Source organism: Chroicocephalus ridibundus, chromosome 1 (assembly GCF_963924245.1).
Source record: "Chroicocephalus ridibundus chromosome 1, bChrRid1.1, whole genome shotgun sequence".
NCBI lineage: Eukaryota > Metazoa > Chordata > Aves > Charadriiformes > Laridae > Chroicocephalus > Chroicocephalus ridibundus.
Window position 1 is genome coordinate 31,313,655 of NC_086284.1, and position 21,455 is coordinate 31,335,109.

The window sequence follows — 21,455 nt, forward strand, 5'->3', positions numbered from 1 at the left end:
AAGGGAGGAATGCCTGCTCTGCCCTCGCAAACACTGCCAAGGTGACGGAGCTCCATGATGACACATCCCAGACCCATTCTCCTTCGATGGGGAATTGGCTTAGTCCTGAGCAAACTCAGGAAAAAAGATGTGGATGATTTCAATCCTAAATTTCCACTGTTCCCAAGCGGACTTCGAAAAATAAGGAACGTCTGGATGATAAACGAGCGATTTCCCAGGAAGAAATGCTCATCTACCGGCAGCCTGTTTCCTGTGCATATAGACCCAATGCAAATAATTTAACCATGGCATCTTATTTACCAGGGGAACATTTGTCTATCTTCCCTTGACGCTGTTAAAGGAAGATGTGGGGAATATACAAAGACCAGGTCTTGCCATGGTGTTCTTTTGCACTTCGTGGCGCGCGCATTCGGAGAAATGGGATTGTTTAACGACGCATGCAGCGGCGAGATTTTTTTTTTTTTTTTTTTCTTTTTAATTTAAAGCCTCAGTTAGGGATCGGCTTTCAGCTCCGAGTCACGTTTTCGAAATCGGGGCCAACAGCGTGGCGGTGGCCGGGCTGCGGGAGCGGCGGCCGGGCAGGGCGGAGCGGGGAGCGCAGCCTGCGCTGCTCGACAGTGACACTCGCTGGGCGACCGGGAGCGGGACAGGGGCCGGGAGCAGCCTCGGGAAGCGGGGACAGGCCGGTCCCTAACACCGGCATGCGCCACACCTCCCGGCGACCTGTGGAAATGGGATGGGTTGAGTCCTTGTTCCCCGAAAGCGTTCGATGCAGATGGAGAAAGGCGGGTGATACGGGCTGCAGATGGATGCATGTGCCTGAAAATTGGGGGCAGAGGGTTCAGCTGCTTTCTCTTCCCCACAAAATTTGTGTGGTTCGTAACTGCCCTCTGCCACTGTCTTGAGGCTCCTGAGGTGCATCTGCAGAACATTCAATGGTGACTTTAGCGGCACGGTTTGCATAAACAGCGTGTGTCTGTGTGAACGGGATGCGAGGCAGCGTCGTGTTCCTCCCCCCCACCAGCCTTTTTCCGCAGAACCGGAGCTGAGCTGCCTCTCCCCTGAGCTCTAGCAATCATTTGCATCTAGGTCACCATACTAGATCACATTCCTAAGGATGAGGCTAATGATTTCTGAGGTTTTTAGAAAGGAAAGCTGAAAATCCTCTTGCTGGGGATAAACTCCAATTCATTTTACAAGTGGAAACTAATTTCCTCCCCATCGTACCCCAAGGTTCGTACAGATCTCGGGCACTCTGTGAAGCTGGAACCTCTGAAACCTCACATGGATTCATTCACGGAAAGATTGTAATGCCAAAGCTGAAACCCAAACAGTACCCACTTTTCAGTGTATCAACATCTGAAACGGTGTTTTTAGTGGGGGAAGAACCAAGTTCATTTTTTTAAAGCTCTCCAAAAGGCTTGTCAATAGGAAATCCAGTACGTTTATAGCATTCCTATACCTACGTGTGTATGCATTTATGTATTATACATATATACCTACACCTCCACATGCTAAAAATACTGCACAGGGAGTACCCGAGACCCAAATTGGAGTGTAGACCGTGGGCTACCTGCCCTGCACTGGGTGTGAGGAGCGACAGGCACTGATTCAGCCACAGAGGATTGAATCATAGAATCATAGAATGCTTTGGGTTGGAAGGGACCTTAAAGATCACCTAGTTCCACCTCCCCTGCCATGGGCAGGGACACCTCCCACTAGACCAGGCTGCTCAAAGCCTCACCCAGCCTGGCCTTGAGCACTTCCAGGGATGGGGCATGTTCCAGAATCGTGTTCTGTCCGTGCCTTGTGCTCACAGGGAAGCTGCAGCAAGATGAAGGGAGGTGTCTCTTGGTCCCTGTGTCTGCGTTAATCTTCAGCTTTGGCCCGTGTTTTCCTTCCAAATTACAAGTTGTTCTTCCTACATCATTCAAATGCAACATTTCCTGTTCCCACCAAAAGCTGCGTGCTCTGGGAAGAGCTCTTAACTGCATGTAAAAGGGTTCTCTCTATGTTCTGTTGTAGCAAAATAACCTAGTCATAGATTGTGCTTCTGCAATATAACTACATATTTCAATATTCCTTTTCCCGATGAAAAAGCTAATTAGCAAGGTCGTTACAGTTGCCACTTATAAAGGGGAAGATAGTAATTCCATTAATGTGCTCACAGGAACTTCATTTATATTACCTCTTAACCTTTACAAGGATATTATCATTTCAATAATTAATTGCTTTTTGCCATTTAATTTGCAGTTTACCATTTTCAAGGGAAATTACCCATTAAACCGAGGACTCTTTTTTTTAAAAAAAAAAAACAACCAAACCCTTCACTCAAGTAGACACCACAAGCTGTCCTTAGAGAAGCTAGATATTTGCAAAGCCACTTTCACACTTGAGAAGAGGATTTTGTGGTGGCTCTGCATATTAAAGAACTGCCCGTTTCTTGTGCCTTTAACCATCTGGAAGAAAATGAGTCAGAATGGGGCTGAGGTAGTAATGAAGAGGGAATTAATTCTCATTCTCTTCCTCCAAATTCAGGAAGGCAAAGTGTCCTTCCTCTCTGATGGGTGCAGTGAGAGTTGTCTTTCTTCTTTCTTTGCAATCATCTTGTTTTCTTCAGCTGAAGTTAATTTATGCTGCAATACCCATCTGTAAGTGCTTCCGTGAACTTCAGTGACTGAAAAAAGAAAGGAACTTTGTCTCAACCTTGTAAAACACAGAAACTCTGGCCATGAATCACCAAGCACTTAGGCACATTGTCAAGCCAGTTCCCGACACTTTGGAGAATGGAGCTCAACACACATATTCCTGCTAACACTCAAGTTTCTAGTAAAACAACTGTTCATTCCAGTGAATCAGACACAAGCCTGTGGTGAGTCGCTGGCATAATATCCCCACTACTGATAACAGAAATTGTGTCCAAATCTCGCCATGCTAAAAGAAAATTAGATTAATCTGAGAAGGTCAGTCTTGCATCGCAAGTAGGCAGATTCTGATACAGTGGAAAACATACCTCTGAGAGATGGATTAGCATGGGACGATGGAGAGGAGGTGACAAAATGAATGAAGAAAGGAGACACAGAAGAGGAAACAGAAGAAGCAGGTATGAACTAGACTGCACCACTGATTTATGAATGAAAATTTAGAAGTTTTTTCTGATTCAGGTGCAAAAATCAAACTAGCCCTTGGGCAGTTCTACCTTTGCAACTGGCAAGTCCACGATATGTCACCCAAAATGACATGTGTCTGGATGATATGTCACATGCCTCCAGGCACCGAGTGGATCATTTTACTGTGAAAAGAAGGCATTTTATTTATTTAATTGTAAAATCAAACATCCTTCTTTTTTCCACCCCCTTCTCCGTGAGTATAAGTAGAGTCTGGGCTTACATCAGCATTCAAACACAGTATTTCATTTTCACAGCACTGAAGCTGCGATATACTCTCGGTATTATTTGCAGACAAGTCAAAAGCCACAGTCAGACCAATAGGGGTAAAAAAAAAAAGAAAAAAGGTGTCTAGTCAATGGTCCATCATACAAGTTTGCTCTGCAGTCAGTGGAGAGGACTAGGTAGGAGTCTTAGGATGAATCGCCTTCTGAATTGCTTTTCTTTCACTCCTCTGATAGGCAGGAGGCCTGGATGATTACCTATGGACTTCACCCCTGACTTTCAGATGGTAGAAGACTGGTGAGATGCATCCCACCACAAGTACTTAATTTTGTCTTCAAGTCTTCAGGTATCCAAGTCAAAGAGAGTGAGAAAAGATTTGGGCCACTTAATATTCAGAGCTCCCTATATCAGCAGCGGATCAGCAATCACACCACCAGTAAAGCAGCAAAATAGTCTGCTTTTTGACCAGTGAAAGGAAAGCCTATCTCCATGCCAGCATGGGCATTTCTTGCCATACGCTTTCCACAGTGAGGACAAATATTGCTTGAAGACAATCTGCTAATTTCTGCCAGTTAGCACTGCAACCTGCAATCTAGTTAAGGCACCTGATGCTTCTCGTTAAGGTGTTACTGTGCCTATATTATTAGGGCTCAGGACTTTATCACGTAAAAGGTCATGTATGGGACAGAAGTAGAAAGAAGTCACTAACCATCCAAATTAACATTAAAATATCCCTTCAAAACCACCAGATTGGCAGTTCACTCAACACGACATTTGCTTTTTGAAAGGCATGTGCTCTGCATGCACAACAATGTTTTAAGGTGTCATTGTTGAAGGGAAGTTGACAGCAACGGGTGATGTATAAACAGGCTGATAATATTCTGAAGAGAGCTCTACCTGCATGGACAAGAACGTCCTTGCTGGTTTGCATGCAAAAGGAAGCTTGGGGCCTATTCTGGGGAACTTGATAGTCTCTTGTAATTAATACTGTAATTGGGGGTTGCTGGAAATGCTCCTTGAGCTCCTGCCAGGGAATGTGAGTGCTTCACAAAGCTGTTGACGCCGTGCTGTACACCAGCCGAACGAACCTACTCGGCTGCAGTAGATGCTGACACAGAACTCCTGTGTTGGCAAAACCCTCATCTGAGCAGCAAAATGCACAACGCATTTTCCTTCCAATGTAATCACAGAGCGACATCAGTACTATCCAGCCATCTGACAGCCCCACCGCCCAGTGTGGCAAGGCTGAGCTCTCTTCCCTCTGCATTTCAAAGCAGGCGGCCCATCACCGTGCTCCCACCTGCTGTCCCTCAGCCACCCGGCGGGGCTTGGGAGAGGCCAAGTTGCTACCGCTCTGCCTGTGCTTGGTGGAGCTGCCCAGACTGATTTCCGCCTCACTATTTCAGATTGCAAATGGATAAATATGCACCAGAGGTGCCGGAGTTTAGAAACAAGTTTGCTTCCTACAACTTTTGCTTTCCTCCAGGGACATAATTATCGGCGTCCAGTGCACCAGTCGTGGGGATACCAGCCATGCAATAATGCCACAAAAGCAGAAATGACCACCAGAAAGGGATGGCAGATAATTTTAGCTAGAAACTGGAGGCTTAAACATATTTCTTCTGGAGGTGAGCAGAACTTTGCAGAGGAATTGTTTGCAACTCATCTGCAGTGACTGCGACCAGTGTCAGCTGTTAAGTAATAAGTTATTTTTATCCACTGCAGTTCTCCAGCATCTCTGAGGGTGATGGCATCTCGCCAAGGCTTTGGAAGGGCTGCATGAGCTGACACACAAAGATGAATGGTTGAGGCAAGCCCGGAGGACACTTCTGAGTCAACTTTACAGAGGGAATCACATCCAAATATACCAGGTAGTTCCACACTGGAGTTGCTGAGAAGTTGTTTTGCTTCCCTCCTGGCAGAGGTCAGAGTGTGACTTCTCCTGGCATTTTGGAAATTTTTACTTAGCAATAAAGTTCCATTAAATTTACCCAAACAGAATTGTTATGACAACTAAAAAACCTTGTTTATGACACCCGTACCTGTAAAATTAGGTCGATGCTGCAATGCTGCTGTGAAAATTGCCGTGTTTGTCAATATTTTTATGTGACTTGCAGTAGCAACTTCTCTAAGGTGCAGTTTCAAAAGATGATGGATTTTGTGGTGAAGCTGCCCCACTTTTGCCCCCATGCCACACCACCATTGCTTGTGCCCTTGAGAGTTCCTTGTTCCCTCATGGTTTCATATTGACTTTTGCCTGACAAAATTGTAATTTAAAAGGGTGGTCCTATCCCCTAGTTTTCCCCAGCCATATACTCTTTTCCCTCCTGTGCCAATATGAACATTTGTGCAGGATTTGCTGGGTTAGCAAGGTGAAAATTCTATCATTTTATGCAACTATATCCCAAGGAACAGCTACCAGATCCAGTATAGGAGTTATTAATGCTAAGAACTGTATTTTGAATAGTAACTATGGTAAAGAAATCAGCTGAAGGTGAGAGAAGCCAGTCTTTCTACCCTGCCTGTGTAGCAGAAGTGTGTGTGTGGGTAGACACAGAAAGGGCAAGAGGGCAAAAGTCATACAATGGGAATTTAGAAGGAGCTTTGGAAAAGACATATAGGCTTTACAACAGAGACCGGCCAATCAATGCAATAGAGGAAATTAAAAAGGCTGCAAAAATGCACTTCATTATACATTTTATTTTTGTGTCTATATCTATGCATCTCTTGTCCTGCCAAGCAGAGTAATAGTCTCTTGGAATCCAGTATGAATCCTATATGATAGCAATATATGCTACATTTATCACGTGTCTTCAGTGCCTTGAACTGTAAACATAAAATGACCACAGTGGTTGGGTTCTGGGGATACAAGAATTGCCTAAAGTATGCAGGCATTTCAGTGATGAGAAGTTACGGTTCATCACCAACTGTGGGGGCTTAAGGCAGTGGTCTGGATTTCCATTAAGGGATTGCAACCAACAGTCTATTCACAGGAAACATGCCAGAAAATTCAAGGAAAGAAAAAACTAACAGATTTGATTGAAATCTGTAAGATATGGGCATTTGACCCACAGGCCCGGATTAAAATACAGCAGTTGGAGGAGCTGTCGAAAAAGGGAACTCTGCCAAGCTTGCAGCAGTTACGGTCTGTGTTAAAATTTGTGCCGCTGATGTACTTACTCAAAAGGCATTTTTCCTAATGCCATCATTCCCATGATTTATTAGATCTACCTTTGGCTTCTCCAAAGGTCCATGTCATGGCCACGTCATGATCCCATAGACAGCCTTGAGTTGATCAGCTGATGTGAAGGCACTGCCCAGTAATTTATGTGTCGTTCTCTAGATTTCCTTTGCTAGACACTGACCTCAGCTGAGATCAGGACATAGTGAGGGGTACTGTTTATTTGTCTGATGGTGAATAGTTGTAATTTTTGTTCAGTTGTTTGGGTTACTTTTATTTCATCTGTAAAACAAACCACATTCCAGAGACCTTTTGCCAGCAGGACATAGGTGATCATTGCTTGAAGAGAAAGGATAGCAGGTCTGGCATACACCATTAACATTATATCATGTGTTGCTCATGTCTTGCTTCTACTTTTTTCTTGGCAAAAATATTCTTCTTCGTTGCTATAATGTTTTTGTAATGATAACAATAATCTCCTATATTACAGATCTCGTCGGCATGCTAATGAGCATATGCAAAGGAAGACAAGCTTTATACCTCAGCCACAGAGACATAGTGTCACTAAGGCGATGCAGTTAATCAGCCACAAGCAGATATTAGTTCTCCTGCCTTCACCATCTAAGCCATTTGTTTCTTTTTTTCTAGGTGAAATTTCAACCCTTACTGCAGAGAGTGGCAGTGCTGTGACCAACGCTATTGACCTTGCCAGGGATGTGGCCACATAGTTTGGATGACCACTTCCTTAGAGAAGTCCTGTATTCGGTGGAGTTCTAGAGCCAAATATATTTCGACCAAACCCTATTAGTTTTGCTGACACAGTACTTCCCTGGAGATGAGTGTTTGTTGTGGTGGTTTTTTTTTTCAGCAGGAGATGAACAGGAAGATTTCATGGGTTTGGTATGCATTAAAGTGCATACTGCACTGCTAGTGTTATCTTTTCAGTGAGTTATAACAAACAGGAGTTTTACCACTCCTCAACCAGGTGGCTGATTCAGCATCACATATATTATAGTCACTACTGCTGACTGTGAGGCATGACAATAAATCCTCAAGAGAGCTAGCATGAGCTAACTGAAAACTTCAGAACTGTACATTCTTCTGGAGCTTCAAGGGACAGGGACAGGTTTCACTACATGACTACAGGTTGCTGTCAGGGTGACCTTTGGCCAAATCACTCACAGAGTCATACCTTAATTTGCAGAATGGGGTCCACGCTGCCTGAGCTTTTGAAAAATTGTTAGCTCAAGGAATGGGCTGATTTGGCCTGCTGAAAACTATGTACAATATTAACCTCTCAGAAAATAAACTGACAAAAAATCCAACTCTAATTGACTTAAAGGTACAAAACATTTTCCAGTACTCCCGCCTATCAGCTGGATTTTCCAGCCCAACCGCAGCACAAAATGACTTCAAAATGCTGCAGAAAGCCAATTAATAATTTGATGGCAGAGAACTAGTGAAGAACATAAGGTAGTGATGGACTTCTTTTGGGGTACATTGTGTGCAGTGGAGAGCCTGGTGGAGCTGAGTTCCACTCACCTGATCTTCTATAGGGGCTGCAGCATAAAGGGCTATTATCAGTTTCACAGGGATGGGGTACCTGAGCAGCAAGTCACTATAGCCAGCTTCCTGTAGGTGCTCTTCTTCACTGCATCTGAAAGCATCAGGGGCTGTAAACTGTATGTAACAGTAGCATTGTCAAGTTCTTTTTATCTATTACACTGTAAGAAAATATAACTAATTATGAGCATTTGTTATATCACCTTTCACCTCCCTGACTTCATAAACTTTTCTGTTCCTGTGTCTTCTGTGCATCATACTGAGGTAAGCTCTGCATTAGTCCGTCCGTCCTTCCTTCCTTCCTTCCTTCCTTCCTTCCTTCCTTCCTTCCTTCCTTCCTTCCTTCCTTCCTTCCTTCCTTCCTTCCTTCCTTCCTTCCTTCCTTCCCTCCTTCCTTCCTTCCTTCCTCCCACCCTCCCTCCCTCCCATCCTTCCTTCCGTCCTTCCCTCCCTTCCTCCCCCTCCTTCTATTCTTCTTCTTTCAATATATTTTTATATTTTATTCTTCCTTCATCACAAAAATCCACCTGTCTCACCCTCCTTTGCCTGTGATGACACCTATAGCAAGGGCTATTCTCCCTTCTCTGCATTTAAGAATGCATTGCCTTTATGTCCTGCTCTATCACTCTTTTGCCACAGGGTAGGGAAATACCAGCTCCAGTCACATCTTTGAGCCCAGTCAACCTATTCGTCCACTAGCGTTTTATTCTTACTTAGGCTTTTGAAGAACGGATTGAGGTGACTACTACAAACCTTTTTGTCTTTGCCTTCAAAAAGTACATGAACATCCAAGCATTTGCAAGTACAATGGCATTATTAGCTCACGTTACTTAGATGGCAGGTGGCATTCCACAGACCACATGCTCCTTGTTCTGCAGGCTAAAGGTGGTCCTGTCTGCAGTGCACCAAATGTGTCTTTTGTGAACACTTTCACCAGCTGCATAGTGATAATAGTTATTTTGCTGTCTATTCTTGGGGGGAAAAAAACCAAAAACCAGACAAAAAACATAATAAGGAACTAAGATAAGAAAACCAACAGAAAACACCATGTACTAGACATTTCTTTGGTGATACCTGTAGTTTTGCTGCCATATCTAGCTTTGGTAAGGGAACGTGTGCTTGAGTAAATTACATACACTACACAAACTGTCTTCCATTGATACACATGAACTGATATATCTGAAACCAAAGTCCCTTGTGGCAGTTACAGATCACAAACTCCCAATCGCTTCATCCCACAATGTACATCCAGTTGACTTAACAGGACAACGCTTGCTGGTGGACAAGCAAACCGGTAAGAATGTCATGTCAAACCCACCCTTGTGACACCTACAAGCCATGGCACAACACCTGAGTTTTAGATGGTGACTTCATTGCATGATCATATTTGCGTAGTTTTTTAAAAAAAATCTGTTCTGAGGAAAAATCTAGCCTGCAAATATTATCCATAGCAGAAAAAGAGAGCATTTTTTTTTGTACTTTCAGCTAATATTCCTAAAAGAAGAACAGAAGATAAGCCCTGGTGCCCTCACACAAATACTTCTTTCAGTTGTGGGAGATTAAAAAGTGCTCTGTTGATTATCTCTTCTCATTTGCCCGGGAGAACACATGCACAAATAAACACATGCTGTTTCAAAATCCTATCGGTTCCTGCCAGCCCAGTGCGTTACATTAGCTAGGAGCACTCTGGCTCATGAAACACATTCTTGAAAAACTGCACACCCATCAAGGAGCATCTAAAAGTAGAACTGGATGCTTCAAAAGAAAATGCATGTACCAACTGATAGAGGAAAATCTTTGTGGTTCCTTGTATGTTTGTGGCATAACTTGCTGGACAAGACTTGGCAATGGTCTTGACTTATCTGACGTTTGTGGTTCAGATGTTCAAGTCTTCCTGACTTCAAGGTGTGCCTTCACTCTGTCAACTCACTCAACAGGTTAATAGCATTTGAAATATTGTTCAAACTGCTAACAACATCCAATTTATATTTGGAAGGTGTTCTTTCTAATAATAGGATTTTCTTGACATGTTTAAATATTAATTGCTCACACCTGTGATGATTGCGTGCTGTTTTATCTCTTCTGACATGGAGAAGGGAGATCCTGCCTCCTGGAAGCTTAATCAGAAGTAAAGGACATCTAGGAGGAGATAACATCAGTACAATAGGGTGGAGAAACAGAAACTAAAAAGGGAAACAAGGTGTCTGAAAATGCTTGAAAACCTGCTTGCTGACTAGCCAAGAGCAGAAACAAGGCACTATACAGGCTCTTCAGAAAAGATGGCATTTGATGTAGAGGACCCATGTAAGGAAGCAAACAACAACACACAAAAATTAAATAGAAAAATATCCTATCACTGTCCCTATCATGCTAAGATTTCAGGAGGGGTGCTCCAGTCATGTAATTTTTTCTTGAGACAAATAACTCATACTAAAAGAAAAAAAAACAAGTTCAGTGCTCCACCTTGGGCATAAAGGCAAAGGCTACTCCATTCGCTTGCAGTTCTTTACAGGAAGAGCCTCTAGAAGAGCAATGTGAAGGCCCCAAACTCCTGAAGAGTTAAGCTACTGCTTGAGTCTTTGCTTTTTGATCCACACGCCATCAGGCAAATGGAAACAGACTTTCAATTGCATATGCAAGGTGCTGTTAATTTCAGAGCTAATACCATAGTGGGACCCTCGTCTTCTCAAACAACAGCTGTGTGCCGTATATGGCCATCTTCTTTCCACAGCATCTTACCTTCATCTGCACACCTGCCTTTTGTCCTTTGGGAAAAGCTCACAGAGATCCCTTCATTGTACCTCAGCGCTTGGCATGGGACGTGTCATGGATGCAGCAGGAGAGCGGGGCGCACAGCTGGGCTGCTGATGGTGTTTGACCCAACGCCACCAAAGCATTTGACCCAAATAAACCATGACAGTGGCACCACCGCGGGTCCCAGGCCAGGCTGTCTGGCAAAGCGAAACCCATGGTGGGGGGACATGGGTCCCAGCATGGCCCCAGCTTGCAAAGCCATGTCTCCTTGGGTGTCTGGTGGAGAGGCCGCTCTGCTGCGCTGCAGCTGTGGGGAGACCTTGGGCGTAAAAGCCCTCTGTGTCAGCACATGCACGGCCGAAACAAGACACGCTCCTCGTTTTCACACATTTTTACTGTCATGGCTGTTCACTTACACAATAAAGAGTCCATTTATTTTTCCATTTCTGTTATGTTCATAAGTAAAGCATGTATTTCATGAAATAAATACAGCTACACAATCATAGAATCGTCTAGGTTAGAAGGGATGTTTAAGATCGAGTCCAACCACCAACCTAACACTACTAAAACCACCACTAAACCATGTCGCTAAGCACCACGTCTACCCATCTTTTAAATACCTCCAGGGATGGCCATTCCACCACTCCCCTGGGCAGCCTGTTCCATTGCTTGACAACCCTTCCAGTGTAAAAATTCTCCTTAAGATCAAACCTAAACCTCCCCTGGTGCAACTTGAGGCCATTTCCTCTTGTCCTATCGCCTGTTACTTGGGAGAAGAGACCGGCCCCCACCTCGCTACACCCTCCCTTCAGGCAGTTGTAGGGGGCGATAAGGTCTCTCCTCAGCCCCCTTTCCTCCAGGCTAAACAACCCCAGTTGCGGTCATCATTGCACGACCATGTTTGACCGCACGCCGGGCTCCCGCAGTCTCGGGCCGGGCCGGAACCAAAGTCTCGTGAGCGCGTTTCCGCCGGAGCCAGTCACCCCGCGGTGCTGGGGGCGGACGGCCCGGGAAGGCCGCAGCCATGGCCGACACGGCTGCGCCGCCGCCGCCCGCTGCCCCCGCTGCGGGGCTCCCGGCTGCCCCCGGCAGCAACCCGCTGTCCCGCAAGCTCAACAAGATCCTGGAGACTCGCCTGGACAACGACAAGGTGGGGCGGGAGGCGGCTGAGGGGGCGAGGCGGGGGCCGGGGCCTGCCTGGCGGGGAGCGCCCTGCGGGGGAATCGGCCGGATGGGGCGTCAGGGGCTGCGGGCGCCGATAGGCTGCGGAACTGGCGGGGGGGAGCCCTCAGTCATTCCCTCAGTTCCGCTGCGGAGCCGCAAGCTGACGTTTGCAGCGTTAATTAAGTATAAAATTAAATTTTCGCTCCTCCAGCGACATGCCGCGCACCTGTTCGTTCCCTGCAAGTCGTAGGGAGGTTTGTATTGCTTAGCTCGGGGAGGGCATTTCCCGGGTTTTTTCTGATTTAAGTGTTTTCTCGCTATGGATAGGTCATTCTTTAGGTGAATGTAATCTTACTGATTAAAGCTATTCTAAAATAATAGATAAAGTTGTATGTTATAATGTATGAGAAAAAGAAAGAGTCAGCAGTTTTAGTATTTAACAACTGATCTGCAGTGTGGTTGGGTAGTTTTTTCTCTAAAATCATGTAGTAGTTTTTTTTCCTTTTTTCCTAAAACTATGAGCTTGAGATGGTTACAGACTCGATAACCTGCCTCTTTGTAACTATGTGGAAAGTTGAGGTCTCTTTATTTTCTAGGAAATGCTGGAAGCACTCAAGGCACTCTCGACCTTTTTTGTCGAAAATAGTTTGCGCACCCGAAGAAATTTGCGTGGAGACATTGAACGGCGAAGCTTAGCCATAAATGAAGAATTTGTCCACATATTCAAGCAAGTTAAAGAGGTATCATTTTTACAGTGTGATTAGCTACCTTGCAATAGTGCTGCTAAGTAATTTAAAGTTTAAAAAAAGAAAAAAACATTAAGAGACATTTTGATTTTCCAGGACAAGTATACTTGTGCAATAAAATTGTTTCATTGTTAGTTTCAGTTGATGAAAATCCTGCGCAGAGAGAGGTGATGTTTCAAACAGATAAAAATCCTATGTGAATGTTGATCTTTAGAGGTGCATTCTCTGCGTTGATTAACAGGGAGCCTCAAACAAGTATGTTCCTTGTAACCTGGGCATCTCATTTTGGTGGGATGAAGCTAGGCCTAGGCATGACATTTCTGATTAAAACCACAGTTACTGTTGTTTGAATTTCTTTAGGAGCTTGAGAGTATAAATGAAGATGTGCAAGCGATGAGCAGCTGCTGTGAAGATATGTCCAGTCGTTTGAAGGTAATATATAGGTAGATGTACTTTGTATATTTTTCCTTTTGAGGTGCGGCTACTTTCTTTTAAAAGGATAAATAATTATTTTGGAGGATTAGCAGTGACACCGAGATGTTTCCATAGAATGCTTTTTATGTTACGTTAGGATATTTATGTTTCTTTTTACTTATTTAGAAAATGTATCGAGAAAGTAATTTTAATTTCTTCCAAATTGCAATTTAGGACACAGCAATAGACTGACTTTGAGAATAGCAACGGGATATCCATTTGTATGTGAGTGGAGAGAAAATATTTTATTAGATTGGATATGTGTGAGATTAAAGGGTTAATTACCTCTGTGTATTTCCTTTTAAACTGTATGTGCCTCTTCCATTGCCTACATCTGAGTTATGTGTTCATATAAATACCTCAAGTATATTCATAAGAAAGTATCTTGTACTCCAAAGAGGGAGACAAATCTAGTGTGCCATTTTCATTCTATTGGTTTTGTTTCATAACACTGTCTCAAAGTGCTGATATGCAACAAAACCAATTCTCTTCCATATTAACCCCAAATCCATAATGTTCTAGGCGGGGAAAAAAGCTGCATGTTATAATGTGTTACTAAATCTGGGTTGGGTTTAGTGTTCAAGTTCAATATTCAATACAGTGATAAGTTTAAAAGGTTATGGGTGCTGAAGTGTAGATGCTTTGCCAAACTAAATTTGTTCTGAATATAGCACATAAGTTATAGGATATGAATGAGAATCCGTCACTAAAAAAATCCTGTGAAAACAATTTCTTTTTCTCCCCCAAATGTGGGGGAGGACTTTAGATGTCCCCCTACTTAGATTAATAGGTTTTATAGTCATTGTATGTAGTTCCCATAAGAATGATGGTAGTTTCATGAACTTGTTCGAAAAAGTGTGAGAGTACAATGTAGTCCACTGCAGTACTTAATTTTCAGTTTTGGAAGGCAATGGATGATACACCTCAGAGGTCTCAGATCTCTTTAAACGCTGTTCATATGGATGTATTCCCTAGTGCGGGTCAGGAACTGTTTGATTAATCTCTTAGATGTGGAACTGAGTCAAGTGTCCATGCAGATTTTTGCTCTTTTCTGGCTTTAGATCATGAAGTGTAACTATCGTCTGTGATTTTATTTTTTTTTTTCCCAGAGTGGAGCCACGCTGCAGTGATTTTTTTTTTTTTTTTTTTTTTATTTCCCCCCGCTCCCCGTTAAAGTCAGAAGGTAGTTTTGTTCTGTGCCCCACAGGACGTTTTCTCTAAAGCCCTGTAGAACTCATAATTTATCTCGTTTCAAACCATGTTTTCTTTGTCTGTATGAATGTAAAGAAAGTTAATGAGCCTGTGAACGGTTGTCAGAGACTCTGGTATTTTATCTGTAATATGACATGAAGACTTGCAAGCATGTGCTCAATTTGAATAAGAAGGCAAAAGTGAACTAAGTAGAGCAAATAGAAGATAAAAAGAGGAGGATCTATAGCGTATAATGCAGAAGAATGTGCTAAGAGAGTAGAACAAATACAAGATAGGGAAGGGACTGTACACTGATAAGCCAAAAAGCTTTTTACCTTTGTTATTTTGTAAGTGTATAGTACCATCCAATCCAAATAACCAGATACTGTCAAATCTGATTTTAGGACAGTGACTTTGATAAATGCAATGGTTGAAAGGGAGGGAAGGAGGCGAGTGCTGGAATGGGATAAAGCAGCGGGGTTGAAGGATAATGAAAATTTTAATTAGTATGCTGAGGTGGGGAGGAAGAGAAAAATATTTTTATTTTGGATCTGCAAGATATGTCAAATATTAACTTTCTGATTTTTCTGGCATGTCTGAATCTTTTCTGCCGGTTACCTTGTTTTGCTTAGATGTAAGCTCTTACATTACATGCATACAATAGTAACAGTATCTGGCATATATTTGAATGCATGTAAGTAAAAAATGGCTTCCTGATGTATCTAGCTAGATCCAGAAAAACTGCTTTTCCTTCCTTTCTGCTGTCCTACTGTTAGCATTCTTCTTGGCAATTAGTACCCCTGTCCAGAAAATACTGGAAAGGAACCAAATTTCTTCTTCTGGCTTTTTGGTTTTTTAAAATCTGCAACTCTGAAGGAAGTGGGGGGAAGAAATCTGGAATTAGTGGATTTACATACTGAATAGCTCAGGTCCAGTCTTTTGTTGTGATAGTCTTTTTTTTTTTTTTTTGTTAGGCTGAAGCATTGAAAATATTATTAAAAAAAAGTTTAAAATACAAATACATTAAAAAAATCTAAATACTATTTCTATAAGATATAAAAAGCTTAAAGGCATCTTAAATTTTTTTTTGTAACTACTAAATGTTCAGCAAATTCTGTTGAGTTTTTATTAAATCTGCATGCTAGTCCGTAATAGTTTCCTTCAGAAAATTCAGCAGCTGGCACCTCAGCGGTGTCCACTGTCTATATCCATGGAGCAGCTCAGGCTCTCTCTGATGACTGAAGTTGTTACTCGGGTGGTTGCAGTCCTCCTTTCACCTTTCAAAGCGTTCCTGTACCTTGACTGCTTTTCCATTGTAACTAACGTAGTGTGGCAGATAGAAAGGCTGAAATGAATCAGTGCGCGTATATAGTTGCATTAGACCTCTCATGGGTTTCAAGACTGGCATCTTCATTTTGGCAAACACGGTGATTTAGATCTATTACAGTCTTGAAATTTTTCACAGGGAATATCTCTATAGCTGTTTCCACCTCTTCACTTGCGCTATTATTCCATACTGAATGCATTTTGAGTTCAGTATTTTTATTTTTTTTTTTTGTTGTTGAATCTTCTTCTTTTTCTGACTGAATGATCACTGGTGGTGTGCAGTGGGAAACCAACAATTCCAGATGTCTTTTATCTTCTTGCTGAGTGATAAGTTTGAGAACTCCTGAACTTCAGTTGCAGCAGTCCCTTCAGTCATGCGGCTGCTGCCTGTGGCAGAATTGTTTCTGTTTGGATTCCCTTGCATTGTCATCACTGCACGTTTAGGGCTGTGAGGAACTGCTCAAGTGCATTGCACTTGGTCCTCACAGCCCTGTAAGCTGCTTGGACTGAAGAGCTAAACTCACTAAGGCCAGCAGAGCTGTATTCATGTTGTCTAAAACGGCTGGATGAATGCTGGTACTGGGCAGTTTAGCATCCAAAGGAACCTGTTTCATTTTTCATTTTGTAACAGCAAACAATTTGCAGTCAATGGACAAATGAAATAATCAGAACTATTTCTAATGTTTATAATAATGTTTATGTATTAAATATAAATTAAAAATTCACTATCTGTGAATATAAATGTATATAAAGATGAAAATATATATGCATAAGGATGTTAATTTATTTTTTCATGCCTGAAAATAGGGAGAGTTAATGAATATGTATTTCAAGAAGGCCTTTTGTTTCAAAAAGTACACTCTTTAAACTTCTTACAGTCAGAAAGCTTCAAAACTATTATATGTTCTAAAGGTTGTGTAATATATTTAATATGTTTGTATTTTTCACGTGCTTAATCTTTCTAATTATATTCTAGGCAGCAAAGGAACAAACTCAGGACTTGATAGTAAAAACCACAAAACTCCAGGCAGAAAAGTACGTATACCACCTTATTTATTTCTTGAAGACATAACGGTACTGATCGAATTTTCTTCTAGATGTGATTCTGCCACTCTTATTTTTGAGTAATGACTTTGTGGGTTTTTGTACTTTGCTTTTAACACTATCTGTGTTTGTGACTCAATTGGAATAAAAATAGTGAAGTCGTAGTTTATTACTAAAGGAAACAAAAAGGTAAGAGCATGTCTTAGTGCTTGTTATCATAAAAATTGACCTATTAGGGAAGAGAATCAGTTACAGTGGTACAGCATGCTGAATATGGATGTACTTTACCTAATGCCAGTTGATAATGTGAGTTACATTGTTTTGTAACATATACTGACCTACTCAGTGTCTCATCAGTTTCACAGGCTTCTTGTTAATGCTTCGTATCCGATGGAAATCACTCTCTTCTTCAGGGACTCTGTAGGAACAGAAAGTTGGCTTGTAGCCTACTCTGCCGTATTTAAAGTTAACTGTGAAATACATTAAGTGCTGTTGAATAAGCCTGAGACAGACCACTTTTTCCCTTGGTTCTCCAACATCTTGTGGAAGAAAAGATTTGTATTTTGCTCTTTTCAGTACTTTTATTCATGGGAAAGGGATGATAGCCTATGACAGATTCAAGTAATCTTTATCATTTTTATGTCTAGGGCATCTGGTTTTACAGCTTTAGCCTTTGTCAGTGTAGAAGAATGAATCTCCTTGCTTTATGAGCTTTCTTCTGAAAATTATTTACAGGTCACTGGAGATTAGAAATAATTATTTCCGGTGATAAATTTCTAGTAGAAATTATGACTTTGGATAGCTTTGGGTGCGTTTTCAAAATCAGTAGGCTCATGTTATGGACTTCAGTAGGAAGCGGATTATGTCCTGTGAGAGTCTGAATGTGAGGTTAGAGTGTAATCTGTACGTATTTTAAAAGTTGAATGTAGAATAACTGCATAAAGTACAATACTGGTTGATATAAAATGAAGGATTTAGCAAAGTCACAGTTTAAGTGAGCAGAAGTCAAGTCTTAGAAAATTTGTTATTTTAAATACGAGTATATGAAATAGTAGGACAGAGAAGTGGTCATCTCTTTCGTAGTCTGAAGAAAAGGAAAGCTGCTTTGATTCCTTGTTCTGAAGCGGAATGGAAGATACCAAGACCAATCCCAAATTATGTATGTCTAATTGGCCTTAAATTCCATTAAAGGAGATTATGCAGACTGTACATCAGTACTTCTACAATATAGTTCTTACTCACACAATAGTTTACTTAAAGGAATTAGCAGAAAGTCTTTTAAGAGACAGATCATCCCCCTAGTGTGAGGAGGAAAAAAGGTTTAGGAAGTAGCCTGTACGTCTGAGGACCTCAGAGTGCACAAGCAGGCAAAAGGCTTCTCTTGAAAGGCTATTTTGTAAGTATACATGAAGTACTTACTAGCAGAAGCCAAACAATATTTGTGATCTTACAATATGGTGCTTATGGAAGAATCATAGAGACATTTATTTCTGTGTAATTTTTTAATTTAACATCAAAATATTTAAAAAATAATCCGTTTTATGTACCAAAGTGTTTGTGAGTTAAATTCTTAAATCAGTGCTGAGTAATAGTATGTTTTTAAACATTGCCCTGAAAAATAAAATTAGTTATATTCTTCCTTTTCACGTCAGTTATGTTCTTTTTTTTCACAATGCTATTTTGTAATAGCAGAGGTAATACAGTCTGTCATTTTGCTGAAACAATTGTTTACACTGTCATTAAGGAAAGTTATTTTGACCCTGCCCTTCTTACTGAGTGCTACGTTAAGTCTTGGTTCTCACATTTTTTAGCTATTTTTAAAAAATAACTTCAGAAATTATTTTGATTTGTAGTAAATGATTTGCGGTGCTAGCTATTGGTAAAAAAAAAAAAGTCTTCTATTATACTTAGTATTTGCCTGATTTACTTTAGCTGGCCATTTTCTCATAGAAGGAAAATGTTTATGATTTGATTCATTTTTTTTAAAACTGAAGTTGGTAGAACTGAAGATGGTAAACTTTCAGATGCATTTAATGCATTTACAATGTTAAAAATATTTAGTTTTTTATTTGACTGAAATTTTAGGGAAAATGGGCTGCTGTCTTCACTTGGATAATATGAAGATAGAAAGTTACTTAGGCAAATATCTGAGTATTTCACAGCTTTTTATTTACTGCCTTTCATTTGCTAAGAATACATCAGATCATGCTTTGATCAAAGATGTGTAGTTGTCCTTCTGTAATAGTTTTAAGACTGTTTTCACTAAATGACAGGTGGGAACTTTGGCTTTGGTAAACCCTCTTCATGCCTAGTCAGTTCTTGTGGAAAGTAAATTTTGTCAACAGATGTTATAATTAGTATCAAGTTTAAAGCAAACTGCAATTAGAAGAACAGAATGTTCACTTCAAAACCAGAGAAAGAAAAGGCAATAGCCAAAGACTTTTTGATTGGACTTGTAACTTTATTCCCCTAGTCATACAAGGCAAAGAAAGGGAAGATCGAAATAGTAAGTGAACTATTTTGCAGGTTGCAACATTTTTTTGACCTTGCAAATGTAAATCTGTCATCAGAAATTTTTCCTTATGTGGCATTTGAACCTGTGTGGTGTGGTGTTTTGGTTTTTTTTGGGTTGTTTGGTTTTTGTGTGTGTGTTTTTGTTTTTTTTTTTTTAATGAAGAACTGCATGATAGGAATGAAGAATAGTTTCCCAAAGATGCAGAGTGGCCATGGGAACCGGAGTGTGAGGATGAACATTTTAAGTAAGAATGCTTATTCATGCTTTCATCCTTGCATGTATCTTTTTCTCTTCTGTGGTACTTGCAAAGGAATGGCTGTCTCAGTGGTGCTGTGTGGGTGCGAGGTTTCTTATACTAAGTAGTTTTTGCATTGTGTTATCGCCTATATAATTAGATGTAGTTCAAGATGATTTTCAATTTCGTAAGCTTCTGACTTGAACTCTTTGTTGGTCATCTTAGTCTCTCAAATTTGTGGTTTGAAGGTGCAGTGGTCCACCTGCAGTATCCTGTAGGTAATCCTGATGAGCTATTTGGGACTTCCAATGTTGCTAAAATGTGTGAGTTAAAACTCTTTGTAAAGTAGTTGGGGTAGAAAATAAGATGTCTCGGATTTAAGTTAAAAATTCTGCATTCTCAGGTTGTTGCTTTGCAGCATTGTTTTTCTTGTAATTTAGTTTTTTAGCTGTAGACCTGATTTGGCATAAATGCTAAATAGCATGTGTTGCTTAAATAACAAATTTAAAAAGTAATCTTCCATTAATGCAATTGCATTTTTATATTTGTGAATACATCAGAGTTGGTGCATTTCTTGGTCAATTAGCTTGCTTGTTCTGAATTTATTTGCCCTGTAAAGACTAGTTAAAATTGCTGTACATTAGAAGCAGAACAGTTTCCCTTCGGATTATTTAACTTACAGAATCTGCTTAACATAGGCACTAGGGTGTTGGTTTTTTTTTTCCTCTTCTCTCCTTAAAACGGAGACTTATCACAACTCAATAGAACCATGTAGTGTGAAATAAAGTAGTCCAAACCGTTCAACCCATGTATCTGTAACATAAGGTTAATTTATGGCTTTCAGTAATGTAGAATCTTGAATAGAATATCTGTTTTAATGTATTTCATAACAAACTTTGATACTAAAGAAAAAATGAGGTAGCTAATTTAAACAGTTTCTGTGAATTGTTAAAAATCCACTTCCACTCCAGTATTTTCACTAGGATTCTGTACCCTTACTTGAGCACACTAATAATGCTTTCAGATTGCATTAGGCTTTTTATGTATAGTAATGAGGCGACTAGTTTGTTTTCAAACAACATCTGCTGCGTTTTTGAAGATGTGAGTTTGCTTATTGCTGTTGCTAACAGGCTGACAGAAAAAGGATCTTGCTCCTTGAATTCACTGAGATTTTAAGAAAAGCTTCCTGTGACTTGTCGGTTCTCTTGTTGTACCCGAATTTAGTTCTTTTTTTTCTTTGTGTGAAGCTAAAAACCTACTTGCAGTACTAAACTACTTCACCTTGTGTTGGGAACAAGCATGCTGGAGTCCAGTAGTTCCCAAACCAGAGAAATAACAGTTTAGTTCCAAAATGCTGTGCGCGGAATGCCAGCAGCCTGGCTTCGTAGTAGTTCTACCAGCTTAATGGTAAGGTATTATGCAAGACTGTTTTTGAGGTTAGCCACAAATGACAGTCGTGGATCTAACAATTGAAGAAAGAGGCCAGAAGGTAATAGTTACAAGATTAATTCTTATAAAATCAAGTAAGAGCGATTATGTGAGTGTATGTGTGTATGTGCTCTGGGAGATCACAGAAAATAAGCCTGCAGAAATAGAACATTGGTGAGAGTCAGAAGTAGTTTTCTGGAAGTAAAGACCACCATACTCTGAAAACTGTATGAAAGAATGGGAATGGAAATGGCTTGGGCAGATAATTTTTTGTCAGACTAAAATTTCAGAGATTATTTGCTTGAACACCTTTACACATTATCTTGTTTTACTAGCTTCTATTAATTGTGTTCTTAAACAGAGCAAAATGTGTGTTTTGATGTCAGAGTCCGTATTAGTTCTGTTGATTCTGGAAAATTAGTTTCTGTAGCATTAGCATTGT

General features: G+C 40.9%; 1 protein-coding gene and 1 long non-coding RNA gene across 3 annotated transcripts in view; both read left to right on the forward strand.

Moving 5' to 3' along the window:
• Positions 1-12: 12 nt before the first annotated feature.
• LOC134514946 (uncharacterized) lies at positions 13-8,449 on the forward strand. The gene is made up of 5 exons (XR_010070842.1): positions 13-3,103; positions 3,629-3,738; positions 4,879-5,020; positions 5,118-5,263; positions 7,222-8,449. It is a non-coding gene; the product is annotated as an uncharacterized LOC134514946 (long non-coding RNA).
• A 3,418-nt stretch (positions 8,450-11,867) lies between these two features.
• Positions 11,868-21,455, forward strand: part of COG6 (component of oligomeric golgi complex 6) — a 60,198-nt gene continuing 50,610 nt past the window's right edge. The window contains exons 1-4 of one of the 2 annotated variants that reach the window (XM_063333393.1): positions 11,868-12,040; positions 12,651-12,794; positions 13,161-13,232; positions 16,768-16,826. In XM_063333393.1, the coding sequence (XP_063189463.1) occupies positions 11,915-12,040; positions 12,651-12,794; positions 13,161-13,232; positions 16,768-16,826 (401 nt within the window). In that variant the 5' untranslated portion in view covers positions 11,868-11,914. Of the gene's footprint in view, positions 12,041-12,172; positions 12,309-12,650; positions 12,795-13,160; positions 13,233-16,767; positions 16,827-21,455 lie in introns of those variants that run through there. The other variant, XM_063333402.1, reaches the window with a different exon arrangement.